Below are 20,556 nucleotides of genomic sequence, written 5' to 3'. Positions count from 1 at the left end.
GAGCAGTCTACTCAACCCCCCCCCCCCAGCAGGGTTCCTTTGTTCTCCCCCCCCCCCCCCCAAAGTTTTTGTCCGTGCCAGTCTCCCCTCCCTTCAGAGCCCCCAGGAAGACGGCGCGCTGCAAGATTCCCTCCGCTGTAAACCCTCTTATTTCCATCCCATTCACACTCTTGCTGCCAACGCAGCATTGAATTCACTGTGGGAATAGAATGGGGGAATAGAATGGGGAAGGCCACACTCATCCACCGCCCCAGCCTCCCCGCTCTGAGGGCAGAAATGTGCTTTGGGCTCGGCACCATTACAGGGCATTCTAGAACAGCAGCACGGTGCGGAACAAGGCCCAGTCCGAGTGCAGAAGGAGGGTCGGTCCGTTTCACAGTTTTGTGGCAACTTCTGTTTTAATGATTTTACTTAATTAGCTCAGTCGTTTACTTGATCAGAATTTTTGCTTTACAAAATCATGAGCAACAGCTGCAGGTGCATCCCTGACAAGAGTGCACTTTGGCCTGATGTGGGACTAAACCAGCACCCTTGGCTTACAGTAGTTGTGGTAAATGTACCAGTAGTTGTGGTAAATGTGATGGTGGTTGCTTTGCTGTAGCACCCAATATGTACGATCTTTTATTAATCAAGACATATATTTGGTGTCGTTACTGCCAGCGTTTCAGGATGTGGCTTTTTGTGGGGGTGGGGGGGAGAGCATTGAAGTTGGCACAGGATGAACACTCTCACTGAAGCCTGCTTGGATGCACGGTGGCCTTGGCCGCATGCCGAAGAGGTGACTTGAGGCCGCCCTATTGTTCAGCCGGTCACATTTTCTCAGTTGAACAGGATCTGTGCCTTAACTTCTGTATATTCCGTAATGTTACCATAAGAGTGTTAATCTTGTAGGCCAGAGCTATTCAACTGGTGGCCTGGGGCTAGTTGTGGCCCTACGTAGATATACTCTTGGCCCTTCAAAGGAAAAAAAAGGGAAAAAAGCATTTTTCAGAAATGTAAAATTCTGACTATCTAGGTCAGCATCTTCCCAGTTTCAGAATCCCTCCCACTAGTGACATAATACAAAATAACAGCGCTACTTTGTTTACACACATTCACACACTGTTTGATGAATGGTATATGGAAAACATTTGGCCCATAAGCACCATTTCGAAAAGATAATCGGGCCCCCAGAGTACGAAAAGTGGGTCAAGAACCCTGGTGTAGACTGTATATTTGCAATCCTAAGGTCAATTTTATTCATTGTAGCGTACACAGTGGGGTTGGTTAAGGTTTATAATCACTGTGTAGAGGTGTGGCTTTATCATGCAAAGCCTGTGGTCAGCAGCAGGTTAGACAAGTATAGCTGAGTGCTACCTGCTCTGTACTGTAAGCAACGATCCAGGCTTGAGGCTGAACATTGCACAATGCCAAGACCTTTGTTGTGGAAAGGATTTGGTTTCTTTGACGTTTGTTTATGTTTGCATTTCTTTTTTTTAAGTCTGTTTTGTCTGGGAAATACCATCAAGAAAATTCAAATGCCACAACACATAATATTAAAAAGCAAAAGAAGGTGGCTTAAAGTACATCTTAAAAGTTTCTTTTACAGAAATTTGAAGGAGCTCATCTACTACATTTTAAGCTACGTGCACTCAACTTAAGGCTGAATGTTTAATTGTTTACTGCTGTTTGTTTGTTGGAGACCAGCCGTTGTTGAAGATGACGACTTGGTGTTTCTCACTCACTTATGCAGGAGGGCTATGTCTCTGACATTGTATAACATTTCACAGTTCAAGACAAAATCTTTAATTGGATGGTCAATATGATGAAGGACTAGGTGAACTGAAAGTGTATTGAACAAAGTACACTACTGGTAAAAAGTTTTAGTTCACTTTCCTCCTGTTTTAGTACTTTGTTTTCAGTGAATTTGAAGCAGTTTAACTACAGTAAATGACCTTTACTGGCACAAGGTAAGAAATTAATAGTTGGAAGTTTACATAGTTTACTGTTTACACAGTGTAGTGGACTAAATTCTTTACATTTTGCTCACAAGTGAAGTAAAATCAAGGTAGTTTGGGATGAATTAGACAGAAAAGTCAGAGAGAAGCAACGCACATCTGTGGAAACGGCACTGTATGTGTCAGTTTTCAGAACCATATGACTGCCCTTTTAGAAAAAATGGCATGAATGTGCTCAGCAGTTATTACTGCAAAATCTAAGATTTAGATTGTGTTTTGTAAAATAAAAGGTTTATTTCTTTTTTAGCTCTAGTGTCAGAACTGTCCCTAGACTTCTGGGGTCCTTAGGCAAAACATTATTTGGGGGCCCCTCCAAAACATTGGCGCCTTCTGATTCTTCTGCTTTGCAAAGCAGTCTCAAAGGAAGGCGAGAAGGCGGGGCCCTCGGCGAGAAGGCGGGGCCCTAGGACTGATCTCCCTAGTGGGAGGGACAGCTCTGGGTAGTGTATGTTGCTAGTGGAAACCTGTAGCGTCATTTTTAAGGAGCCATTAAACTCGTCCGTGCTGTTGATTGTTAAGGCCTATAGAATATGTATGAACTTCTTGTTTTTGCCCGTTGTTTGTGCAGTTGTGTGAACTCTGCTCAGAAGTGCCCTGCTGCAGCACCACTCTTCATTTTTCTGATAAAATGTTACTTGAGCGCATCTTGTTTAAATGTAATACCAAATTGTCTGACTGTTATTGGACCCTGTTTATTTGTATTTTTGTGTTTTGCTCCTGGCTATTAAGAGTCTCGTTTCAGGCGTGCCCTCTAATGGAAGTTTTATGGTTATAATAATATCCGTCCTTATTTGTATAGCACATCATGCATAAAAGAGCCAAAGTGCTCCACGCTAATATCACGAATGCATTCCAGTAATATTTTACATATTTTAAAGGGCTGACAATAAGGCCTGCCCAGTGGCCTGGCATGATTTATTTTAGTCTATGTGAAGGCAGAGAGGAATGCACTTGCGTGCAAACAAAGTTTGTTGATAAAGTTTTATCTTTTATTGTTTTCTTTGAGACTCTATGACGCCAGTTATCACCTGCGTGGGTGCTAATCGCACTTAGCATTTCAGACTGATCAAAGGTACCGGACTCCAGACGCTGAGTGCGTGGGAAGTTGGACCAATGGCAGAGATAGGAGAGGGAAGGGATCATTTTTAGAATAATCTCTGCCCCCTTTTGTCATCCTTGGTTGTTCACCTGCATATATGTGGGCTGTTTGGTGGATTTGCGGTTATGTAGCGCTTAAGGTTAAAGTGCTTTCTCGTTCATCTGGGGCCAGGTGTATTGTGAATGACCTTTCTGGACCTGCCATTTTAAAATCTGGATTACGATTTGTTTGAAACAAGGACCACTCAATAAAATCCATTTTTAAAATAAGTAATACCCATGTCTGTTTGGCCGGTCCTTTATTGCGATAGAAAGCCCCGTAGACACCCCGTAGATGCCATCTCTTCTGGGAGGGTAGTGTTCGTGTGATGCAGCAAGCTGTGATTGGCTGACGCGGCTTGTTTCCTGTTAGGGGCGTGGAGCCGTACGACCCTCCCACTACGGTCATGGTGCAGAGGCAGGAGCCCCTGGGCGTGTCCAGCGTACTCAGCAGCACCGACTTCTTCCAGAGCGAGCAGAACCGCCAACTCATCCTGGAGCACGTGGACAGCTTCCAGCTCCGGGACAAGTACATGTTCGCCACCACCACCAGGGTGAGCCCCTCTACTACCCCCCTTCATTTACCTGTGACAGTGGCGTCGAGTGTGAAAACACTGGCCTTTCATTGATGAGTATAGTGTGGACAACCTGATTCCAGTGGTCTACCCTTTGTTACTTATGGTCTGCATTTCTTTTGAAATTGATCTTAGATGTACCAGTTTTAAGCATAAGCATTGCATTAATTACGTTTTAGCATTTAGTACACACTCTTATCCAGAGTGACTTACACAGATGGCATTTTTACATAAAATCCATTTATACAGCTGGATATTTAACTGAAACAGCTCAGATCAAGTACCTTGCTCAAGGGTTTAATGGTAGCGCCCCTGCGGGGAGTCATACCCACAGGCTTTTGAGTTCCAAGCCCAGTTCCCTATCCACAGATACTTCATTTAAACCTCGGAGAAGCATTGAAGGAGAGCCTCTCATTTATACTAATGCCGAGTTGCAACAAAAAGAAGAGAATATTAGTTAAAACAATTGCAGACAAAACAAAAACAAACAAAAAAAAACAATAAGATTCAACATTAGGTTCTGAAATTGTCTCAAAGGCAGTAACGAATCAATTTGTTTTGCAGATCATTCCAAGTATGTGGGGCATCAAAGCAAAAAGTAGTCGTAGGTCAGACTTTGTCTTGAGGACATAGAGTACGAGACAGCCTTGTGTGTGATGATTGCCATTATGTACAAAGCCCAACATTGAGCTCAACTTCTTAGCCATATTGTTAACATGAATTTTGAAGTTAAGCTTGTCTTCCTTCCAAATCCAAAGATAAGAACGGAAATAAGAATGGAATTATACCGCATTCCTGCTTTAAGCATTACTCTAAATGTGTTCAGTGCCTCTCACTAGCACATATGAATAAGCCTGGAGAAAAGAGAATTGAAAAAGAAACTGATGCTGACCGATTTGTTTTTCCACAAGTGACCCATTTATTGCCAAATGTTGAAAATGAAATCAAATAGGTTATAATGTATGAATATGTCACTTAATTTATAATAATTAACGGAATAGTTTCCATTCTTATTCTCATGACCATGAAGTAGTCAAGGTACGGTTTGAAGTGATTGGGGTTTTGCGTGGTCTGGCTGTGTGGAACACACTGTATGGGAGGAGAGATGATGGGAGAATGTTTTTCTCTGTGGTTTACATTCTTTTTAACACTATCATAGACCGTGAATGTTCTAACCGCACCACAAGGGCCTTATCTAATCTGTGAGACAGTTGTTTTCTTCTGATTTGCCTATGCCTGTATTTCAGGAAGTACACGCTTGAAACAAACACTGACCTCTTTGTTGTGAAGTGGTTTTGTGTTGTCGGAGCTTTGGAATGGAGTCCTAGTTTTGTGTGTGTGTGTGTGTGTGTGTGAGAGAGAGAGAGAGAGAATAGGTACTACTGCTCTCTCTTCTGTCATTTATTCAGGCCAAAAAGGAGCACAGGAAGTGTACAAGCTCAGGCCCGATTGGCTGGAGTCCTCTGTCAGGGTTGTTATTGGTTGTTCACCCTCTGGCTGTCAGTGAGCACGGCCTTCATTTAACAGAAAGGCCATGAAGCCCAGCCATAGACGTGACATCACGGCATGGTGCCCAGACACGTTGGCTCTGTTCCAGTTTGTGAACATGTCTCGTAAATTCCTTACTTCCCCTCCTTCCTTTTTTTGATTCCTCTTATCGCAAGGAAAGGCTGCATTTATAAAGGCTGCATTTATAAAGGCTGCATTTTAAAGCATTTGAACACAGTAGTGGTCATAAGGCTAGCGAGCTAGCAATGACTGAAAGGACTTGGGCTGCTCGTTGCATCAGTTGGAAAGAGGTTGGGCTTTTCCTACCAAATGACTTGTAAGACCAAGAGGGCCCATTCATGTTTTTAAGGTCTCGCCCTCCCAAGGAGAAAGAGCACATTAACATTTAAGTGTTAATCAATCTTTTCGCCTGAACACTTTTTTTGGGGGAAAAAAAGTGTTAGCTATGCAAACACATTACCATACCCAGCATGCACTTACTGTATCTATGCTAACCTAATGCAGGTCTGGCTCAAGCCTGCGTATGAATGAGCTCTCTCTTATGTTAAGCGGCTTCCTGTTCAGGAGCAACGTCCACATGCTGCTCTTCTTATGGGAGTCGCACTGGTAACAGATGCATGGCTTTGTTTTGTTTTCCCTTCGAAGAGGGTGTGAATTAATGGCGCGTTTAATGGCGCTCCGCTCCGCGTGGGCGGCGGGAGCCGGCATCGCCTCGGTGATGTCAGGCGAACAGGCGCTCAGCTGCTCTCGCTAAGTGGTTCTTGTAATTAATAATAACTGATCTCTGTGCTGCTTACTCATTAAAGGCAGTATAAGTAATGAAGGAAAAGGCCTCTGAAGGTACTTATGGATTTTTTAAAAAGTAGATGATAGAAAGTAAGCTGTTTAGAGTTAACCAATCATGTACTGCTGAGGGCAGAAATTCTTATTATTTTTTTAAAAGTGTATGTATGTGTGTGTGTGTGTGTGTGTGTTTGTGTGTGTATACATACATGTATATGATGTTGACCAGCCACAAATTAGGGGTGGGGGTTTATTTTTAGCTCAGAAGAGGTTTGTCATTGTGTTTGTCAGTCATTTGTTGGGAGAAGATCAAAAGGAAAGGCACACTGTTTATTCAGCAGTTAATCATTCACACCTGTGTAACAACAGTCCTGACCTGGTGACCTTCCTCTTTCTCTCTCTCTCTTTCTCTGTCACTTGCTCTCTCTCTCTCACTCTCTCTGCCCCACCCCCCCATTCCCCCTGACTTTCCCGTTAATAAAGTATTACTATGGGCCAGCATTTTTCTTGCAATATGTAAGAGTAGAATATGTAAATCTGGTCCTAGGTTGCTGCTCCTACTCCTGAGGCACTTTATGAATGTAAACGCTGAGCACCATAATGTTCAAGGGAATTGAGGGCACCTGAGATGGATTGGTGATTTGTCCAGAGTGTGTTTCTGCCTCTCGCTCAGTGTCTGCTGGGATAGGCTCCAGCCCCCCCGTGACCCAGACCAGGAATAAGTGGGTTGGAAAATGGATGGATGGATGGATGGATTATACGTAAGAGTAGGCTTCATGCCCTCACCAGCCACCCCCCACCTCCACTAATAGAATTACCATTAATGAATATCACACATGGCCCTGTCCAGCAGAATCTGCTGAGGCCAATTAAAGCTGTGTGGAAAAGAGACCTTCTCATCGACCGTTTCATCCAGCCAATCACCATCATTTCAGCCTGTACATGCGCAAACACTTTCTCCAAACATCTTTTCTTTCTTCCAGTTCTTGCTTCAGGAATATAACTGGGGGGGAGGGGGGTGGACGGAACGGACCTTGCGCAGTGTTGATAGGTTAGAGTTAGCATGTCTTTGTATGCCTACTAGGGCAGCCACTAAGGACTATTTTTCTATTGATTAATCTATTGACTATTTTACCAATTAGTCGATTAATCTAAACGATTAATTTTCCTCCAAATCAAATTGACCATTTAATTCAAGTTCCAGGGTTTTCCCTACCATAGAAAGGCTTAGGCGCAGCGCCTAAGTGATTTTGCGGAGCGCCTTAAGCCGAATGAACATAAGTCATTTAGGCCACATATCAGAATGAATGTAAAAATAACAGTGATGCGCTGACAAAAAAAACAAAAACAAAAAAAACCGGACAGGTGGCTTTATGGTTTTAAACACTCTGCGCTTTGATGGCATTATAAATAGAAGTGGGTGATTGACGAGCGTTTTTATGTTTTTATGCATGGTAGGTTAAATGCATTTACAGAATATAGCGTTTTTTTCCCCAAAGATGGTATTTCTCGATATAATTGTGCCACTGTGTTAACACATTACTACGGTTGCGGGTCAGGCACTCTTCATGGTAAAAATAAATTTTAGGATAGCGCTTCCGAATTGCTTGTGTCGAAAGTGCTGCGACGGAAACAGCGATAGATTTACCCACTAGCCACATCTGTCAAAAATGTAAACAAGTAATCCAGTTTTCACTGTCTGGAAAAATTTCATGACGTTTGCCAGCGAAGCTAGTTAGTTGACGTTACATAAAGATACCTCGATTGAACTAACGTTAGTATCTAACGTGGCTTGGTAGCTAAACAAAGTTAGGCTGTGTTCACACGTAACATCTTTTTCTGATGAAAACTGCTGGTCAAAGCGTTTTTTCATATATATTACGTTTTGTTTTGCAGCACAAAACAAAACGTAAACAAAGGTTTACATATTAAAGTGCAAAACTGTAGGTTTAAACTGGCAACTCCAACATGATAAAAATAAATAAAAAAGAGGGCTTATTATTTAAGTCAGTAGTGCAACTCCAAAATAAATCCAAGTTTCTATTAAACCCATTGTCAAAGTAAAAAAAAGTTAGGTCTGCATATTAAACAAAGTGCAACATGTTTAGCGTGTAAGAGACAATGGTGTCTAGCTCAAAGTCCAACTCAAATATTGGAATCAAATGTCTGTGTTCTAATGTAGGAATGTCAACACATGTTCTGGACTTACAGTAGGCTAGCTCTTTTCTTGGAAACTTTTCACTACTAACTAACGCTTACATTACAGCGTGAAATATCCACATTATATAATACCACTGACCTATTTAAAGACACTCAATTTCAAAAATAACGTATATAACCAAAATATTTTGAGCAGTAATACTTACATAGCAATGATTAAATTTTATCTGTGTTCAGTAGATAGAGACAGAGATAGTAAATCAATGACCGTTCTACCCGCTTCTTTTTTGCTCCAGAAAACGATGTCAAATAGGTCTATCAGCAAACATATGGCTTAGCTATGCCCAGACGTCCTCAATAATAATGGTATTTTCCAAGAAATTACGAGAAATCGTTGACAACGTTTCGTTAGGTGCAGCATCTTTTACTGCTACCGCAGAGTGAATGCGATGGTAAGAAAATGTTCGGTTACGCTGACATAAAAACGCTATTCCAAAAGCAAAATTAGACATGTTATACATCGTCAGTCAAGCCAGACTGTACTAAAACGGGCGACAACGCAGTAAACAACACGTGTGGTATTACGCACAGCTATTTTTGGAACCGCTGAACCTCTTTCGCAACTGAGTCGGACTCTGCTGCAGCCGCCTTGATTTTTAAAAACTGTAGCGTTGACTGGAGCCAAAAACGACTGACGTAGCAATTACGTAGTGATATTGAAGAAAAACATTTGTTATAATGAATTGAAGCGTTTTAGATACCAAAAAGCTAAATTCATGCAAAAAAAAAAATAAAAAAACGATTCGTCGGTTTAAAATATTGATGTCGACGCATTTTCAGCGTCGACGTCATCGATTACGTCGACTTATCGCGGCAGCCCTAATGCCTACAGTGCCTGCGTGACCCATTTCCTTTGAGCGCTGAGGCTGTTTACTGGAAACTGGGGCTGGGTTTGGCGAGCCGCTCGCCGGTTTCATTTTTCACAGCAGACGGGAGCGATGGATTTCACGCAGATTCCCGCAACGTTAGCCTGCCAAGCCGACCGCGAGGAAGGATCCTTTCACGAGGCGACGGGAGGCCGATACCCATGTGCTGGAGACCGAGCTGCCAGCGCTCCCCGTTGCTTGATTGATTTTTGCTGATTCCTTCGGTGGCCCTCGCTGGCACTGGGATCTCTGGGGGCTCTTTGACCCTCCCCCGCGCTCTCAGGAGGTCTGCAGCATCAGCAGGGTTCTAGCAGCAGTAATGGATTCACATTTCTATGGCAGTTTTTTTTCTCTATCACTCTTTCTGTCTCTGCTGGTCTCTCTCTCACTGTGCCACGTAAATCTCATGGGGTATTTGAGTTGGCAGTGCTATGTTTTATTTATCCTTTATATATCTTGGTAAATCCTTTTTTCCCCAAGGCCAAGATGCCAGTGGTGAGGTTGTCAGAGAGATGGAAATACCTAAAGCCTTCCCTGCATGCTGTGTGCATGGGTCTCTACCTTGGCAGTCAGACTTCTAGTTGAGAGTTTGGGATTACAGTGCCACACAGATCCTTGTTAGTTGACAGACTGGGTGAGAGGGAATGGTTTTGTGCAACAAAAAAATACTAACAAAAAAGTCAATATTTAAAACTAGAATATAAATACAAGGACTGTAATCATGGAGACAAATGTGTAGTATGCCTGCAGCTGGTATAGGAGCAATATCACTCCCCATTAGCACAGAGCTGCAGACCTGGTCATGTGACTCTCTCCTCCCTGCCACTCCCTAACCCCAGCGAGGGCATAATTACTGCCCGTTCAGCTGAGAAACACAGTACCTACCACACCCTGGGTTCATAATTGAAATACTTCACACTCCAGTAATGTTTCCATCACAAGATTCACACCACTACCCTGCACGTCCATCCACCTTTTTATGATGACAGGAGCCAGCATTGTGATGTCATACCTGGCAAATACGGTCTGTAGTACATTAAGCTGTGACTGTATCTCATTCTGTCAAGGGAATGCATCTCGGGCCCTAACCCTTGACTTGGGTCTGATCTCTGTGTCCCCTCTCTGGTGCTTTTACTGGCTCACTGATTCTCCTGCGTTCATTGGGCCCCCCCAATCGGAAGTATTTCATGCTTGTTGAAATGTCTTCAGACCAGAGCTGTAAGAGGTGGTTAGCAAGAGGAACTGCTCCCACTGACTGACGTATGGCAGTATGGACCCTAAACTCGTAACTTCCCCTCCTGGCTGCCCATGGTAAATCTGCACGGAGGTCAAGGCCTGGTTTTAAGAATTGCTGTTTGCTTAGCAGTTAGTCAGTCTTATCTCAGACCGAGCCCTTGGAGAAGCTTGTTTATACACTGCTAAAAGTGGCGTAAGCCCACGTGAACCTCATTATTGCGGTGGTGCTTTTTTTGAATGAAGGTGTAACTGTGGGCGGCTGCTGCACTTGATCCTTTGATCAGGCTGACACGCACACAGTAAAGCCACCCAGGATGGAGGATTTAGAAATCACGAGACAAAAAAAGAACAGCTGCCAAATATATGGAATAATAAAAGCTGGTTCAATACGGCATGAGGCAAATATGTTTGCAAACATTTGGATTACATTAGCCAGCAAACCCCATCATAAAAACAGATTAAAACAGCGATAAAAGACAAGTAAAATAACTGGGTAATAAAGATAAGATGATAAAAGTTATACACAGGAGCAAGTTTAAAAGCTTTTGAAAGAGGCTTAAAATTGTGGCGGACATTGCACTTTTAACAACATTTCCAGGCTTAGGAGTCTGACCACTTCAGCCAGCCATTAGGAACAGTGAGGAGGCCCTTGTTCGATAACCTCAGAGCGCCATTTAGATTATAGAGCATCAGCAGTTCTGCTTTGTGAAGTTAGCAGTTTGCAAGGGTAATGGTGTCTTAGTGCCCTTCTGTCTACACTTAATGAGCGATTATTAGCTTGTTCTCTCGTAGATGGATCAGCTGAATGGCTGAATTAAAATGATAGATCGTCAGTCTGTACAAAGCATGAATTATTGCCCAGTGTTTTTTTTCTTTGTCACGATGCCTGGGGATAGAAAGCTGCATTAGACCTACTCGGCATCCTGTTCCTAAATTTTGAAGCCTAACACAGGAAACTAAGGGTAGATCTTTCACAGGGCTCTAAGGTGACGCACGACTGATATCACGGCCTACGTTGGCCTAGTTACAGCTCATTTCTTATCATGTTTTATCAGCACAATCACAGTCTTCGCACCTCCCATTTATATGATTGTAATGTATGTCGTTAGTGTTCGGTATGTTGTGTGATTTTCCTCACTTTATTGGTGTTTATTGGTCTAGCACGTTCTACATGTGTGTTCCAGATGTGACGGGACTTTGTTCTTCCGTCTTATCCCTGAAGTTGTACATAAATCTGATAATAAGGAAAAAATGTAGTGTGTGTTCCTGTATTGTGTGCTGAAGGCTGTGTTTGATTTGCTTGTGTGTTACTGCCGTATAACTTCAATGAGGCTTAAAAAGGTCTTGTGCGTGCGTGTGCATTTGGGCGTGTATATGCGTGCGTGCGTGTGTGTGTGTATGTATATGTGTCAGAGCAACACTGCAAGTTCCTGTTTCCTTGCTTCTGTCCTTCTTGGCAGACAGTGTGCAGGCTCTTGTGTATCGCTGGCCTGTTGCGGGAGGTGACTCCTTAGCGAACGGATCGGCGCAGCGGATGGAGAATTGGGGCATATTCAACAGCGCTAGATCGTTACTGAACATTTTTAGAGCGTAAATGATGCTGAATCGTACAGCCATTCTCAGAGCGTTGCTGGTAGAACTTGATGAACAGTGTTCATTAACACTGTTCACCGCGACCAATTGTGGCTCGTAACTTGATGCAATGTGTTACCCCGCCACCAACTTAGCAGAGCCAACGTGCTAACCCCAACAACATAGCATATGAAATGCCTTCAGAAGACTGGCGCAAAATGTGGCAAACCATTCTGCAAAGTGCCTGTTGAACAGGAAGTTTGAAAAGTAACGGAAGTCTTTGTCTGTGGGAAGAGCCCCTGAAGGTGTGAGATGTGGGTGAGGGCTCGGTGGTATCAGGTGAAGGAAGATACCGATTATAAACAGGAGGATGAAAGAAGTCTGCCCTTCCATGAAGGAGCCGGGTGCCACTAAACCCGAGCAGTTCTGTCATTGACACCCTTTGTTTAAACTGCTCTCGGGAAAGCAGCTTTAGCTCTTTGTGTGTAGCTGTTTTTCTGTTGAAGGCGAAGTGGTTTTGCGGTGACTGTGTATATGGAACAGGAAACTGGGTCACTGTGTTCAGGTGGGGGGGAACATTATCTGGGTGTGTTTACCTCTCCGACACTTTCTGTTGCCGATTGCGTTTGTGGCAGAGAGAAAGGTGGAGGGAGAGAGGGGTTCGGGGGGGAGGGGAGGGTGGAAAGAGGAGAGAAGTGGGCAAAGATTTCAGTGGCCGCTGTTATCTGGGCTCTCTTGTCTGTTTATGAGGTTTATAGTCTCTGCATTGATAACTGCAGTGCAGTCCATAAGTATTTGAGCAGTGGATTTGAAATGAAACGATGAATATAAGGTTGCAGTGCATATTGTCAGCTTTAATTTTGGGGTGTGTTCATACACACTGGGTGATGAGTGTATGAATCGCAGCACTTTTTACCCCCTCAACCCAAACCCTGATATGTACTTTATCAAGGTAAAATGGACTCGGTCAGAGTTGATCCATTGCAGAACTGTTTGCTCTGTAGTAGTAATTATGGCTGTGCCATACCCAGACGGGACGTCCCTTTGTCTTGTTCAGAATAACCCTAATCTGTGCTTGCCTGCACCCCTAGACTCTGCTGGGGAGCCAAGAACCCTCTACCGTCCAGCTGTGGGTCTCCTACGACCGCCAGCCAATGAGAGCTGCCCAGATCATGACTCGCCACCCAATCACTGTGAGTACACAAAATATTACATTATTACATTACATTACAGGCATTTAGCAGACGCTCTTATCCAGAGCGACTTACACAACTTTTTTTACATAGCATTTTACATTGTATACATTTATGCAGCTGGATATATACTGAAGCAATGCAGGTTAAGTACCTTGCTCAAGGGTACAACGGCAGTGTCCTTACCCGGGAATCGAACCTGCGACCTTTCGGTTACAAGCCCAGTTCCTTACCCACTGTGCTACACTACAATACAGCTGCAGAGGGAATGAGTGTCAGAATGGCACAGGAACCATGACTGGGCAGCCGCTCCTGGCTAACAGCTAGTCTGCTTGCTTAGATTGGTAAACATGATTCTCTGTAGAGTACTGTGACTGTAGCACCTTGGAGCTAGTAGCATCTCTGCATATACTGGCTCAAACAAGTGGCTCAGCTCGATGGACCACAGCTCTGTTATTCTGAACATAGAATATGTGTATTCGTAAATACGTATGTATACATGCAGTGGTGGTATTGTATGCATTAAAAAAAAGACTTCATGAAGAAAAAGTCCACAAATATGAATTTTTAAAAATTAATATAAAATAATGTACTGATGAACACAATCTTTAGAGACTATGTTTGGACATTTTGGGTATTGCTCTGGGTCTGTTTCAATAGTAGCGTCTTACTGAATGGCCCTACTGTTTGTGTCTCGTTCCTCTTCAGGAGTACTACATCGCCGATGCCTCTGAGGATCAGGTCTTTGTGTGCGTGAACCACGCAAACAACATCACACACCTGTACATCTCTGACACGGAGGGCCTTGCCTTCTCACTGTCCCTGGAGAACGTGCTGTACTTCACCCCTGAGGGCACTGGGAGCAACACTCTGATAAGGTACAATGCTAACGCTAAGGCTGTCTGATCAGGTGCAGTGCTGATGCTAATACTCTGATCAGGTACAATGCTAACGCTAAGGCTGTCTGATCAGGTGCAGTGCTGGTGCTAATACTCTGATCAGATACAATGCTAATGCTAAGGCTGTCTGATCAGGTGCAGTGCTGGTGCTAATACTCTGATCAGGTGCAGTGCTAATGCTAAGGCAGTCTGATCAGGTGCAGTGCTGATGCTAATGCAGTCTGATCAGGTGCAGTGCTGATGCTAATGCAGTCTGATCAGGTGCAGTGCTGATGCTAATGCAGTCTGATCAGGTACAGTGCTGATGCTAATACTCTGATCAGATACAATGCTAAGGCTGTCTGATCAGGTGCAGTGCTGGTGCTAATGCAGTCTGATCAGGTGCAGTGCTGATGCTAATGCAGTCTGATCAGGTGCAGTGCTGATGCTAATGCTGTCTGATCAGGTGCAGTGCTGGTGCTAATGCAGTCTGATCAGGTACAGTGCTGATGCTAATACTCTGATCAGATACAATGCTAAGGCTGTCTGATCAGGTGCAGTGCTAATGCTAAGGCTGTCTGATCAGGTGCAGTGCTAATGCTAATGCAGTCTGACTAGGTACTGCATTAATGGTAAAACGGCGTGATCAGGCCCAAAGAAATGTAACGGTTACGGTGATTATTGAAAAGTGACAGTGCTGTTGTGTACGCCTCTGGTCAGGTACTTTGCGAACGAGCCGTTTGCAGACCTGCATCGCGTGGAGGGTCTTCGGGGGGTCTACATCGCCACGCTGGTCAACGGTACTCTGGGCGAAGAGAACATGCGCTCTGTCATCACATTCGACAAGGGAGGCACCTGGGAGCCGCTGCAGCCCCCGACTACGGACAGCCTGGGGGGCAAGCTGGACTGCCAGGTACCTCTCACTGTGTGTGTGTGTGTGTGTGTGTGTGTGTGTGTTTGTGTGCGTGTCTGTGCATGCGCATGCGTGTATATGTCTGTGTGTGCATGCGCGTGTGCGTGCGCGTTTATGTGTCTGTGTGTGTGTGTGCATGTGTGCGCGCTTGTTTGTCTGTGTGTGCACGCGTATGTGTCTCCGTCAGTGTGTGTATGTGTCTGTTTGTGTGTGCGTGCGCGTGTATGTGTCTGTCAGTGTGTGTTTGTGTCTGTCTGTGTGTGTGTGTGTTTGTGTGCGTGTCTGTGCATGCGCATGCGTGTATATGTCTGTGTGTGCATGCGCGCGTGCGTGCGTGCATGCATGCCTGTGTGTGCGTGCGCGTTTGTGTCTGTGTGTGTGCGTGTTTGTCTGTGTGTGCGCGTGTATGTGTCTGTCAGCGTGTGTGCGTGTGTGTGTCTGTCAGTGTGTGTTTGTGTCTGTCTGTGTGTGCGCGTGTATGTGTCTCTCAGTGTGTGTATGTATCTGTTTGTGTGTGCGTGCGCGTGTATGTGTCTGTCAGTGTGTGTTTGTGTCTGTCTGTGTGTGTGCGTGCGCGTGTATGTGTCTGTCAGTGTGTGTTTGTGTCTGTCTGTGTGTGTGCGTGTATGTGTCTGTCAGTGTGTGTATGTGTCTGTTTGTGTGTGCGTGCGCGTGTATGTGTCTGTCAGTGTGTGTTTGTGTCTGTCTGTGTGTGTGTGTGCGTGTATGTGTCTGTCAGTGTGTGTTTGTGTCTGTCTGTGTGTGTGTGTGTGTGTTTGTGTGTGCGTGCGCGTGTATGTGTCTGTCAGTGTGTGTTTGTGTCTGTGTGTGTGCGTGTGTGTGTGGGCCTGTATATGTGTGTATGCATATCGCTGATGATGCCCATCTCCCTCCTCATCCCCAGCTCTCACAGGGCTGCTCTCTGCACCTGGCTCAGCGCTGGAGCCAGCTACTCAACGTGCAGCTGCGCAGAGCAACCATCCTCTCCAAGGAGTCTGCTCCCGGACTCATCATGGCAACAGGTGGGTCTCGCCACGGCAATGGGAGGGGGGGTTACCACAGCAACAGGCCAGCCTCATCACGGCCGCTGTATGGGCAGCTCCATGGTTACTGTGCATGTGCCCGTGAGGTGCCCGCTTTCTGTCAGTGTCTTCACCTTGCAGGCTGTAGCTGTAGCACTTCCAGGCAGTGAATGGGATGGCATCAGTAAGATAAAGGGATGCATGCTTGTTGTGCTGTTTAGCCGTGTTAAAGAACGATTTTACCACTCTGGCGCAGACGAGGCACCGAGCACATAACTCACCACTGACTCTCTCACCCCCCCCCCCTCAAAATCTGGATCATGCGCTTCTCACACCGCCCTCCTGTAAAGTGTTTTCCTGCTGACGGTGTGCCATAGCCCGAAATAAAAAAAGTGTTTCTCATCTGTCTTAGTTTTATTAGTGTTTTATAGTAAATCATACAACATATAATTAAATGTGTTCCTTAAATTAACACTTGAATGCATAAAGGTTTATTAGAATTGCTATCTTTCATGTGACTGATACTGAGATTGTCAGTTTGCTTTTCATTTTGTGATTGCTTTGGTATTACATTGCATTTCTCTGGTGATCAAATGCATATTTGAAGCAGCTCTCAGAGATCTTCAGTTGGACTGGTTAGTGATCTGTCCGAGAAGTGAGCGTATACAAGTACAGGGGCAAGGATCAATTAGAGAAGGTTGCATCAAAACAAACATGCTATTGTTCCCAGTGTGCGTGTTGTCATTTCTTATTGGAGGCCAGGACTGTTTCCTGGTAGAGAGTCACAGGACAGGTTTTATAGCACACGCGCACTCTGCTGCAAGCCGCTTAAGGAAATCTCTGGCTGAAATTCCTCAGGCGCTAGCAGCTCAGGCTAACGGGCTAACGTGTAGCGCCAGGCTGAGCCTGGTACTGACTTAAACTTCTGGGGTCAAGAGGACAGCGCTGACTCACTCTGCTCTCTCCCACGGGCCGCAGCGACGTATCTAAGCAGACCTTTCTTTCTCTGAGCCCCTCGTAAATCCATCGCTGATAAATATGTTTTCCAGTTGAGCCGCGAGGGTTGTCGCCTAGTGCTGTGCCGACATGTTTGGTACAAAGGTCTCAAAGGGACCTATGGGTGGTTACCCTGACGTTCGTCAAACGTGCATTGAAACCGAAGGCGGTTTGTTTTTCACGATCTAGGTCAAATATATATTTAAAATGCTTTAGATGCAAAGACTGGGGAAAGCACCTCTAGATCTGTGAATTTTTTTTCCTTCCTTACCAACAAAAAGCATTACAGTGCTTTGAAAGGAGAAACATAAACACATGAACTGGGATATATTGTTTGCAGTTATGATTTGTTGTGTAAGTCGCTCTGGATAAGAGCGTCTGCTAAATGCCTGTAATATAATGTAATGTAATGATTTGACCCAGATTGATTGGTAATGCTTCATTTAGGGCTAGTTACGGTTTTAATGGCCCGCTGACCATGGTCCTGGGGGACATGGGAGAATTCTGGCTCCTGTCGTTCCTAAAATGGCAGCTGAACTTACATGACAGTGTTACGGAGGTGGTAGCAGTGTGAACCTTATTGACTGCTTTTTCTGGTCTTGTGGCAAGCATCTAGACAGTGTCTCGGATTGGATAGCTGCTGTGTATATCTCTAGCTGTAGTGTGGTCGTCTAGCCGTATTTAATGTACATTCTGTGAGTGGCTTTTTGTGAAACTGGCAAGCAGTTGTAATTTGTTGACCCCCTGTTCCATGTGTCTTTCCCTCTTTAGGGTCCGTTGGGCGCAGTCTGGCCAACAAGCCCAACGTGTACGTGTCGAGCAGTGGGGGAGTGCGGTGGAAAGAGGTGAGGGGTGCTGCAGTGCATCATGGGACAGGGCCACTCACCTGTCTCATCCCTGTTGCAGAGCAAACTGTGTCAGACAATGTACAAATGCAGCACTGAGGTTTGGGGGCCATGGAAACATGCACTCTCATTTAATGGGCGTGTTAAGCACTGTTCACAGAACGCAAACTTTTGTTATAAAGTAGTGGAATGAGTGCTAGCAAGTAGATGCCAGGTCTCTTACATAAGGGGCTGTGTTAGCCAGTGAAGAGCAAGTGAAGGCGCAGTATTAGCACCTGACAGGCAGTGCTTGGAGCAGAGGCTAATGGAGAACGTGCTCTCCCCTCAACCCCCAGGCCCTGGCCGGCCCTCACTTCTACTCCTGGGGAGACCATGGAGGCATCCTGATGGCCATCATGCAGGGCATGCCCACCAAGACACTCAAGTGAGCCTCTCATCTCTGTCGCATGCTGCACGCGATGGTGATGGCTGCGTCTGTGTGTCTCTGTGTCCTTTCTGTCTGTCTCTCTGTCTGTCTGTTTGTAAATATGTCCTTTCTGTCTGTTTGTGAGTGTGTCCTTTCTGTCTGTCTGTCTGTCTGTGAGTATGTCCTTTCTGTCTGTCTGTGAGTGTGTCCTTTCTGTCTGTCTGTCTGTCTGTCTGTCTGTCTGTCGTCTGTCTGTCTGTCTGTCTGTCTGTCTGTCTGTGAGTATGTCCTTTCTGTCTGTTTGTGAGTATGTCCTTTCTGTCTGTCTGTCTGTGAGTATGTTCTTTCTGTCTGTTTGTGAGTGTGTCCTTTCTGTCTGCCTGCCTGTCTGTGAGTATGTCCTTTCTGTCTGTCTGTCAGTGAGTATGTCCTTTCTGTCTGTCTGTGAGTGTGTCCTTTCTGTCTGTCTGTCTGTCTGCGAGTATGTCCTTTCTGTCTGTTTGTGAGTGTGACTGTGACTCTTTTTTAAAGAGTAGTGCCCTGACATTCTTCATCTGTCACTGACACCTACTCACCCCCATCCCCGCCTGGTTAAGTGAAGAAAAACGTGCGATAGGATGCCAGTTGCTGCCGGTGTGTGTGTGGTCTGCATTCTGAGGCGCGTTATGATGGTAATGGCGCTAACCGTAACCGCCGTCTGTGTCCGTCCTGCGTCAGGTTCAGCACAAACGAGGGGGAGACGTGGTCGGAGTTCGCCTTCTCCACCAGCGAAGTGTACGTGTACCAGCTGCTGACGGAGCCGGGGGAGAAGAGCACCGTCTTCACCATCTTCGGCTCGTACGCCTTCCAGGACCACAGCTGGCTCATCCTGCAGGTTAACACCAGCAGAGCCCTGGGTGAGTGGGCGGGGTTTCTACTGCTGTAGGGTCTGCGCGTGCGCCTCGCCGCGCTCGTGTCATCAGGCGCGACCTCGCTCTTCCCCTGTAGTACTGCGGCGTTCGTGCGCAGCAGTATCAGTATCGGTATCGGTATCGGTATCGGTATCGGTGTGTGCAGTGTGTTGGTACTCCAGCATTGTTTTGTGCTTGTACATGCGTATGAGTGCGTTGGTGCTTTTGTTCCCGTGTGTGTGCTGTCCAGGGCTCTACAGTGCTCTCATTTTAGGAGCATTTGCTCCTGAAATTTCATGTGTGCTTACTGGAGAAATAACTCTTGGGACGCGTCAGTGTCCTCCTATGTTTTTCAGTGTTGAAGCGCATGGACTGCTTGTGTGTTACGGCTGTCTCGGTAATATTGCGTGTGTGTCTGTGTTCAGGGGTCCCGTGCACAGAGAGAGACTACAAGCCGTGGTCTCCGTCCGACGAGCGAGGGAACGCCTGCCTGCTGGGCCGCCAGGTGGTGTACAAGCGCCGCACGCCCCACGCCACCTGCTTCAACGGCGAGGACTTCGACCGGCCCCTCAGCGTGTCCAACTGCTCCTGCACCCGCCAGGACTACGAGTGGTACCCGCCCGCCCCGTTCGTTTGGCACGCACATCGCCCACCGTGGTGGGAGGGCCTCTGACTAACCCTTCCTCCGCCCGTCCCTTCTCTCTCTCCCCCCCCAGCGACTACGGCTTCAGGCCGAGCGAGGACCTGTCCCTGGAGGTGTGTGTTCCCGACCCCGAGTTTTCCGGAAGGCTCAACGCTCCGCCCGTGCCCTGCCCCGTGGGCACCACGTACCTCCGCAGCAAAGGGTAAGGACCCCAAAACTGTTCCGCGCCGTACAGCGCGGCAGGGACAGTGTTTACGAGCGATTCACTGAGACCCCCAGCACATGCTTGGTTTGTGACACACTTAACCCACCTCACCTGGTTTCTTGGGTCTGAATTTGTTTCAGCGTGACTGCATTGACCTGCAGACCCTGTGCCTCTCCAGGATCGGGGTTAGGGAACTCGTGGTGTAAATAAATGAATTACAACAGCTTTTAAAAATCTTTTTAAAACCTCCTGAAATCTTCTTTTTTTTGGGGGGCATGGTGTACCGTAGGTTCCAGGTGTTTCCTTGTAATGAGGTAATGAGCATATAAGTTGATTATTTAAAGGGGAAAGGTTAGAGCTCTGATTTTGTATTTCTGACAGTGCCGTTTCATTTACAAGACGTTGGGGATGTTTTCTCCATAGAGCAGCGTCGGAGCGTAGGGAAATGATCCGTTAAGGTGTTCCTGTTTACCATGCGTGAGACAGCAGCTGAGGTGCAGGTGATAATATGGACTTCCTGTGAAAGAAGGCCAGGGATGTTCAGGGTACAGTGTGTCCCCAGCCCTGCTGCTCTTTCCTGTGCTAATAGCACAGCCTAGTGGGGGAAACAGGGATGCACATGTCAGCTGTATGTTATTGCAAAATGTGTGAGAAAAGGTGAACTGGGTTA

General features: G+C 45.9%; 1 protein-coding gene across 1 annotated transcript in view; it reads left to right on the top strand.

Annotated features, from left to right (window-relative positions):
* Positions 1 to 20,556, top strand: part of LOC135262560 (sortilin-related receptor-like) — a 75,632-nt gene that overhangs the window by 24,526 nt on the left and 30,550 nt on the right. Inside the window, exons 6-15 of the mRNA XM_064349573.1 lie at positions 3,508 to 3,688; positions 12,987 to 13,088; positions 13,797 to 13,966; positions 14,687 to 14,879; positions 15,784 to 15,901; positions 17,669 to 17,742; positions 18,078 to 18,166; positions 18,866 to 19,044; positions 19,464 to 19,650; positions 19,755 to 19,883. Coding sequence (XP_064205643.1) covers positions 3,508 to 3,688; positions 12,987 to 13,088; positions 13,797 to 13,966; positions 14,687 to 14,879; positions 15,784 to 15,901; positions 17,669 to 17,742; positions 18,078 to 18,166; positions 18,866 to 19,044; positions 19,464 to 19,650; positions 19,755 to 19,883 — 1,422 coding nt within the window. The remainder of the gene's footprint in view (positions 1 to 3,507; positions 3,689 to 12,986; positions 13,089 to 13,796; positions 13,967 to 14,686; positions 14,880 to 15,783; positions 15,902 to 17,668; positions 17,743 to 18,077; positions 18,167 to 18,865; positions 19,045 to 19,463; positions 19,651 to 19,754; positions 19,884 to 20,556) is intronic.

The sequence above is a fragment of the Anguilla rostrata genome, chromosome 9 (assembly GCF_018555375.3).
Source record: "Anguilla rostrata isolate EN2019 chromosome 9, ASM1855537v3, whole genome shotgun sequence".
NCBI classification, from domain to species: Eukaryota; Metazoa; Chordata; class Actinopteri; order Anguilliformes; family Anguillidae; genus Anguilla; species Anguilla rostrata.
This window is presented reverse-complemented; position numbering and strand designations above follow the sequence as displayed.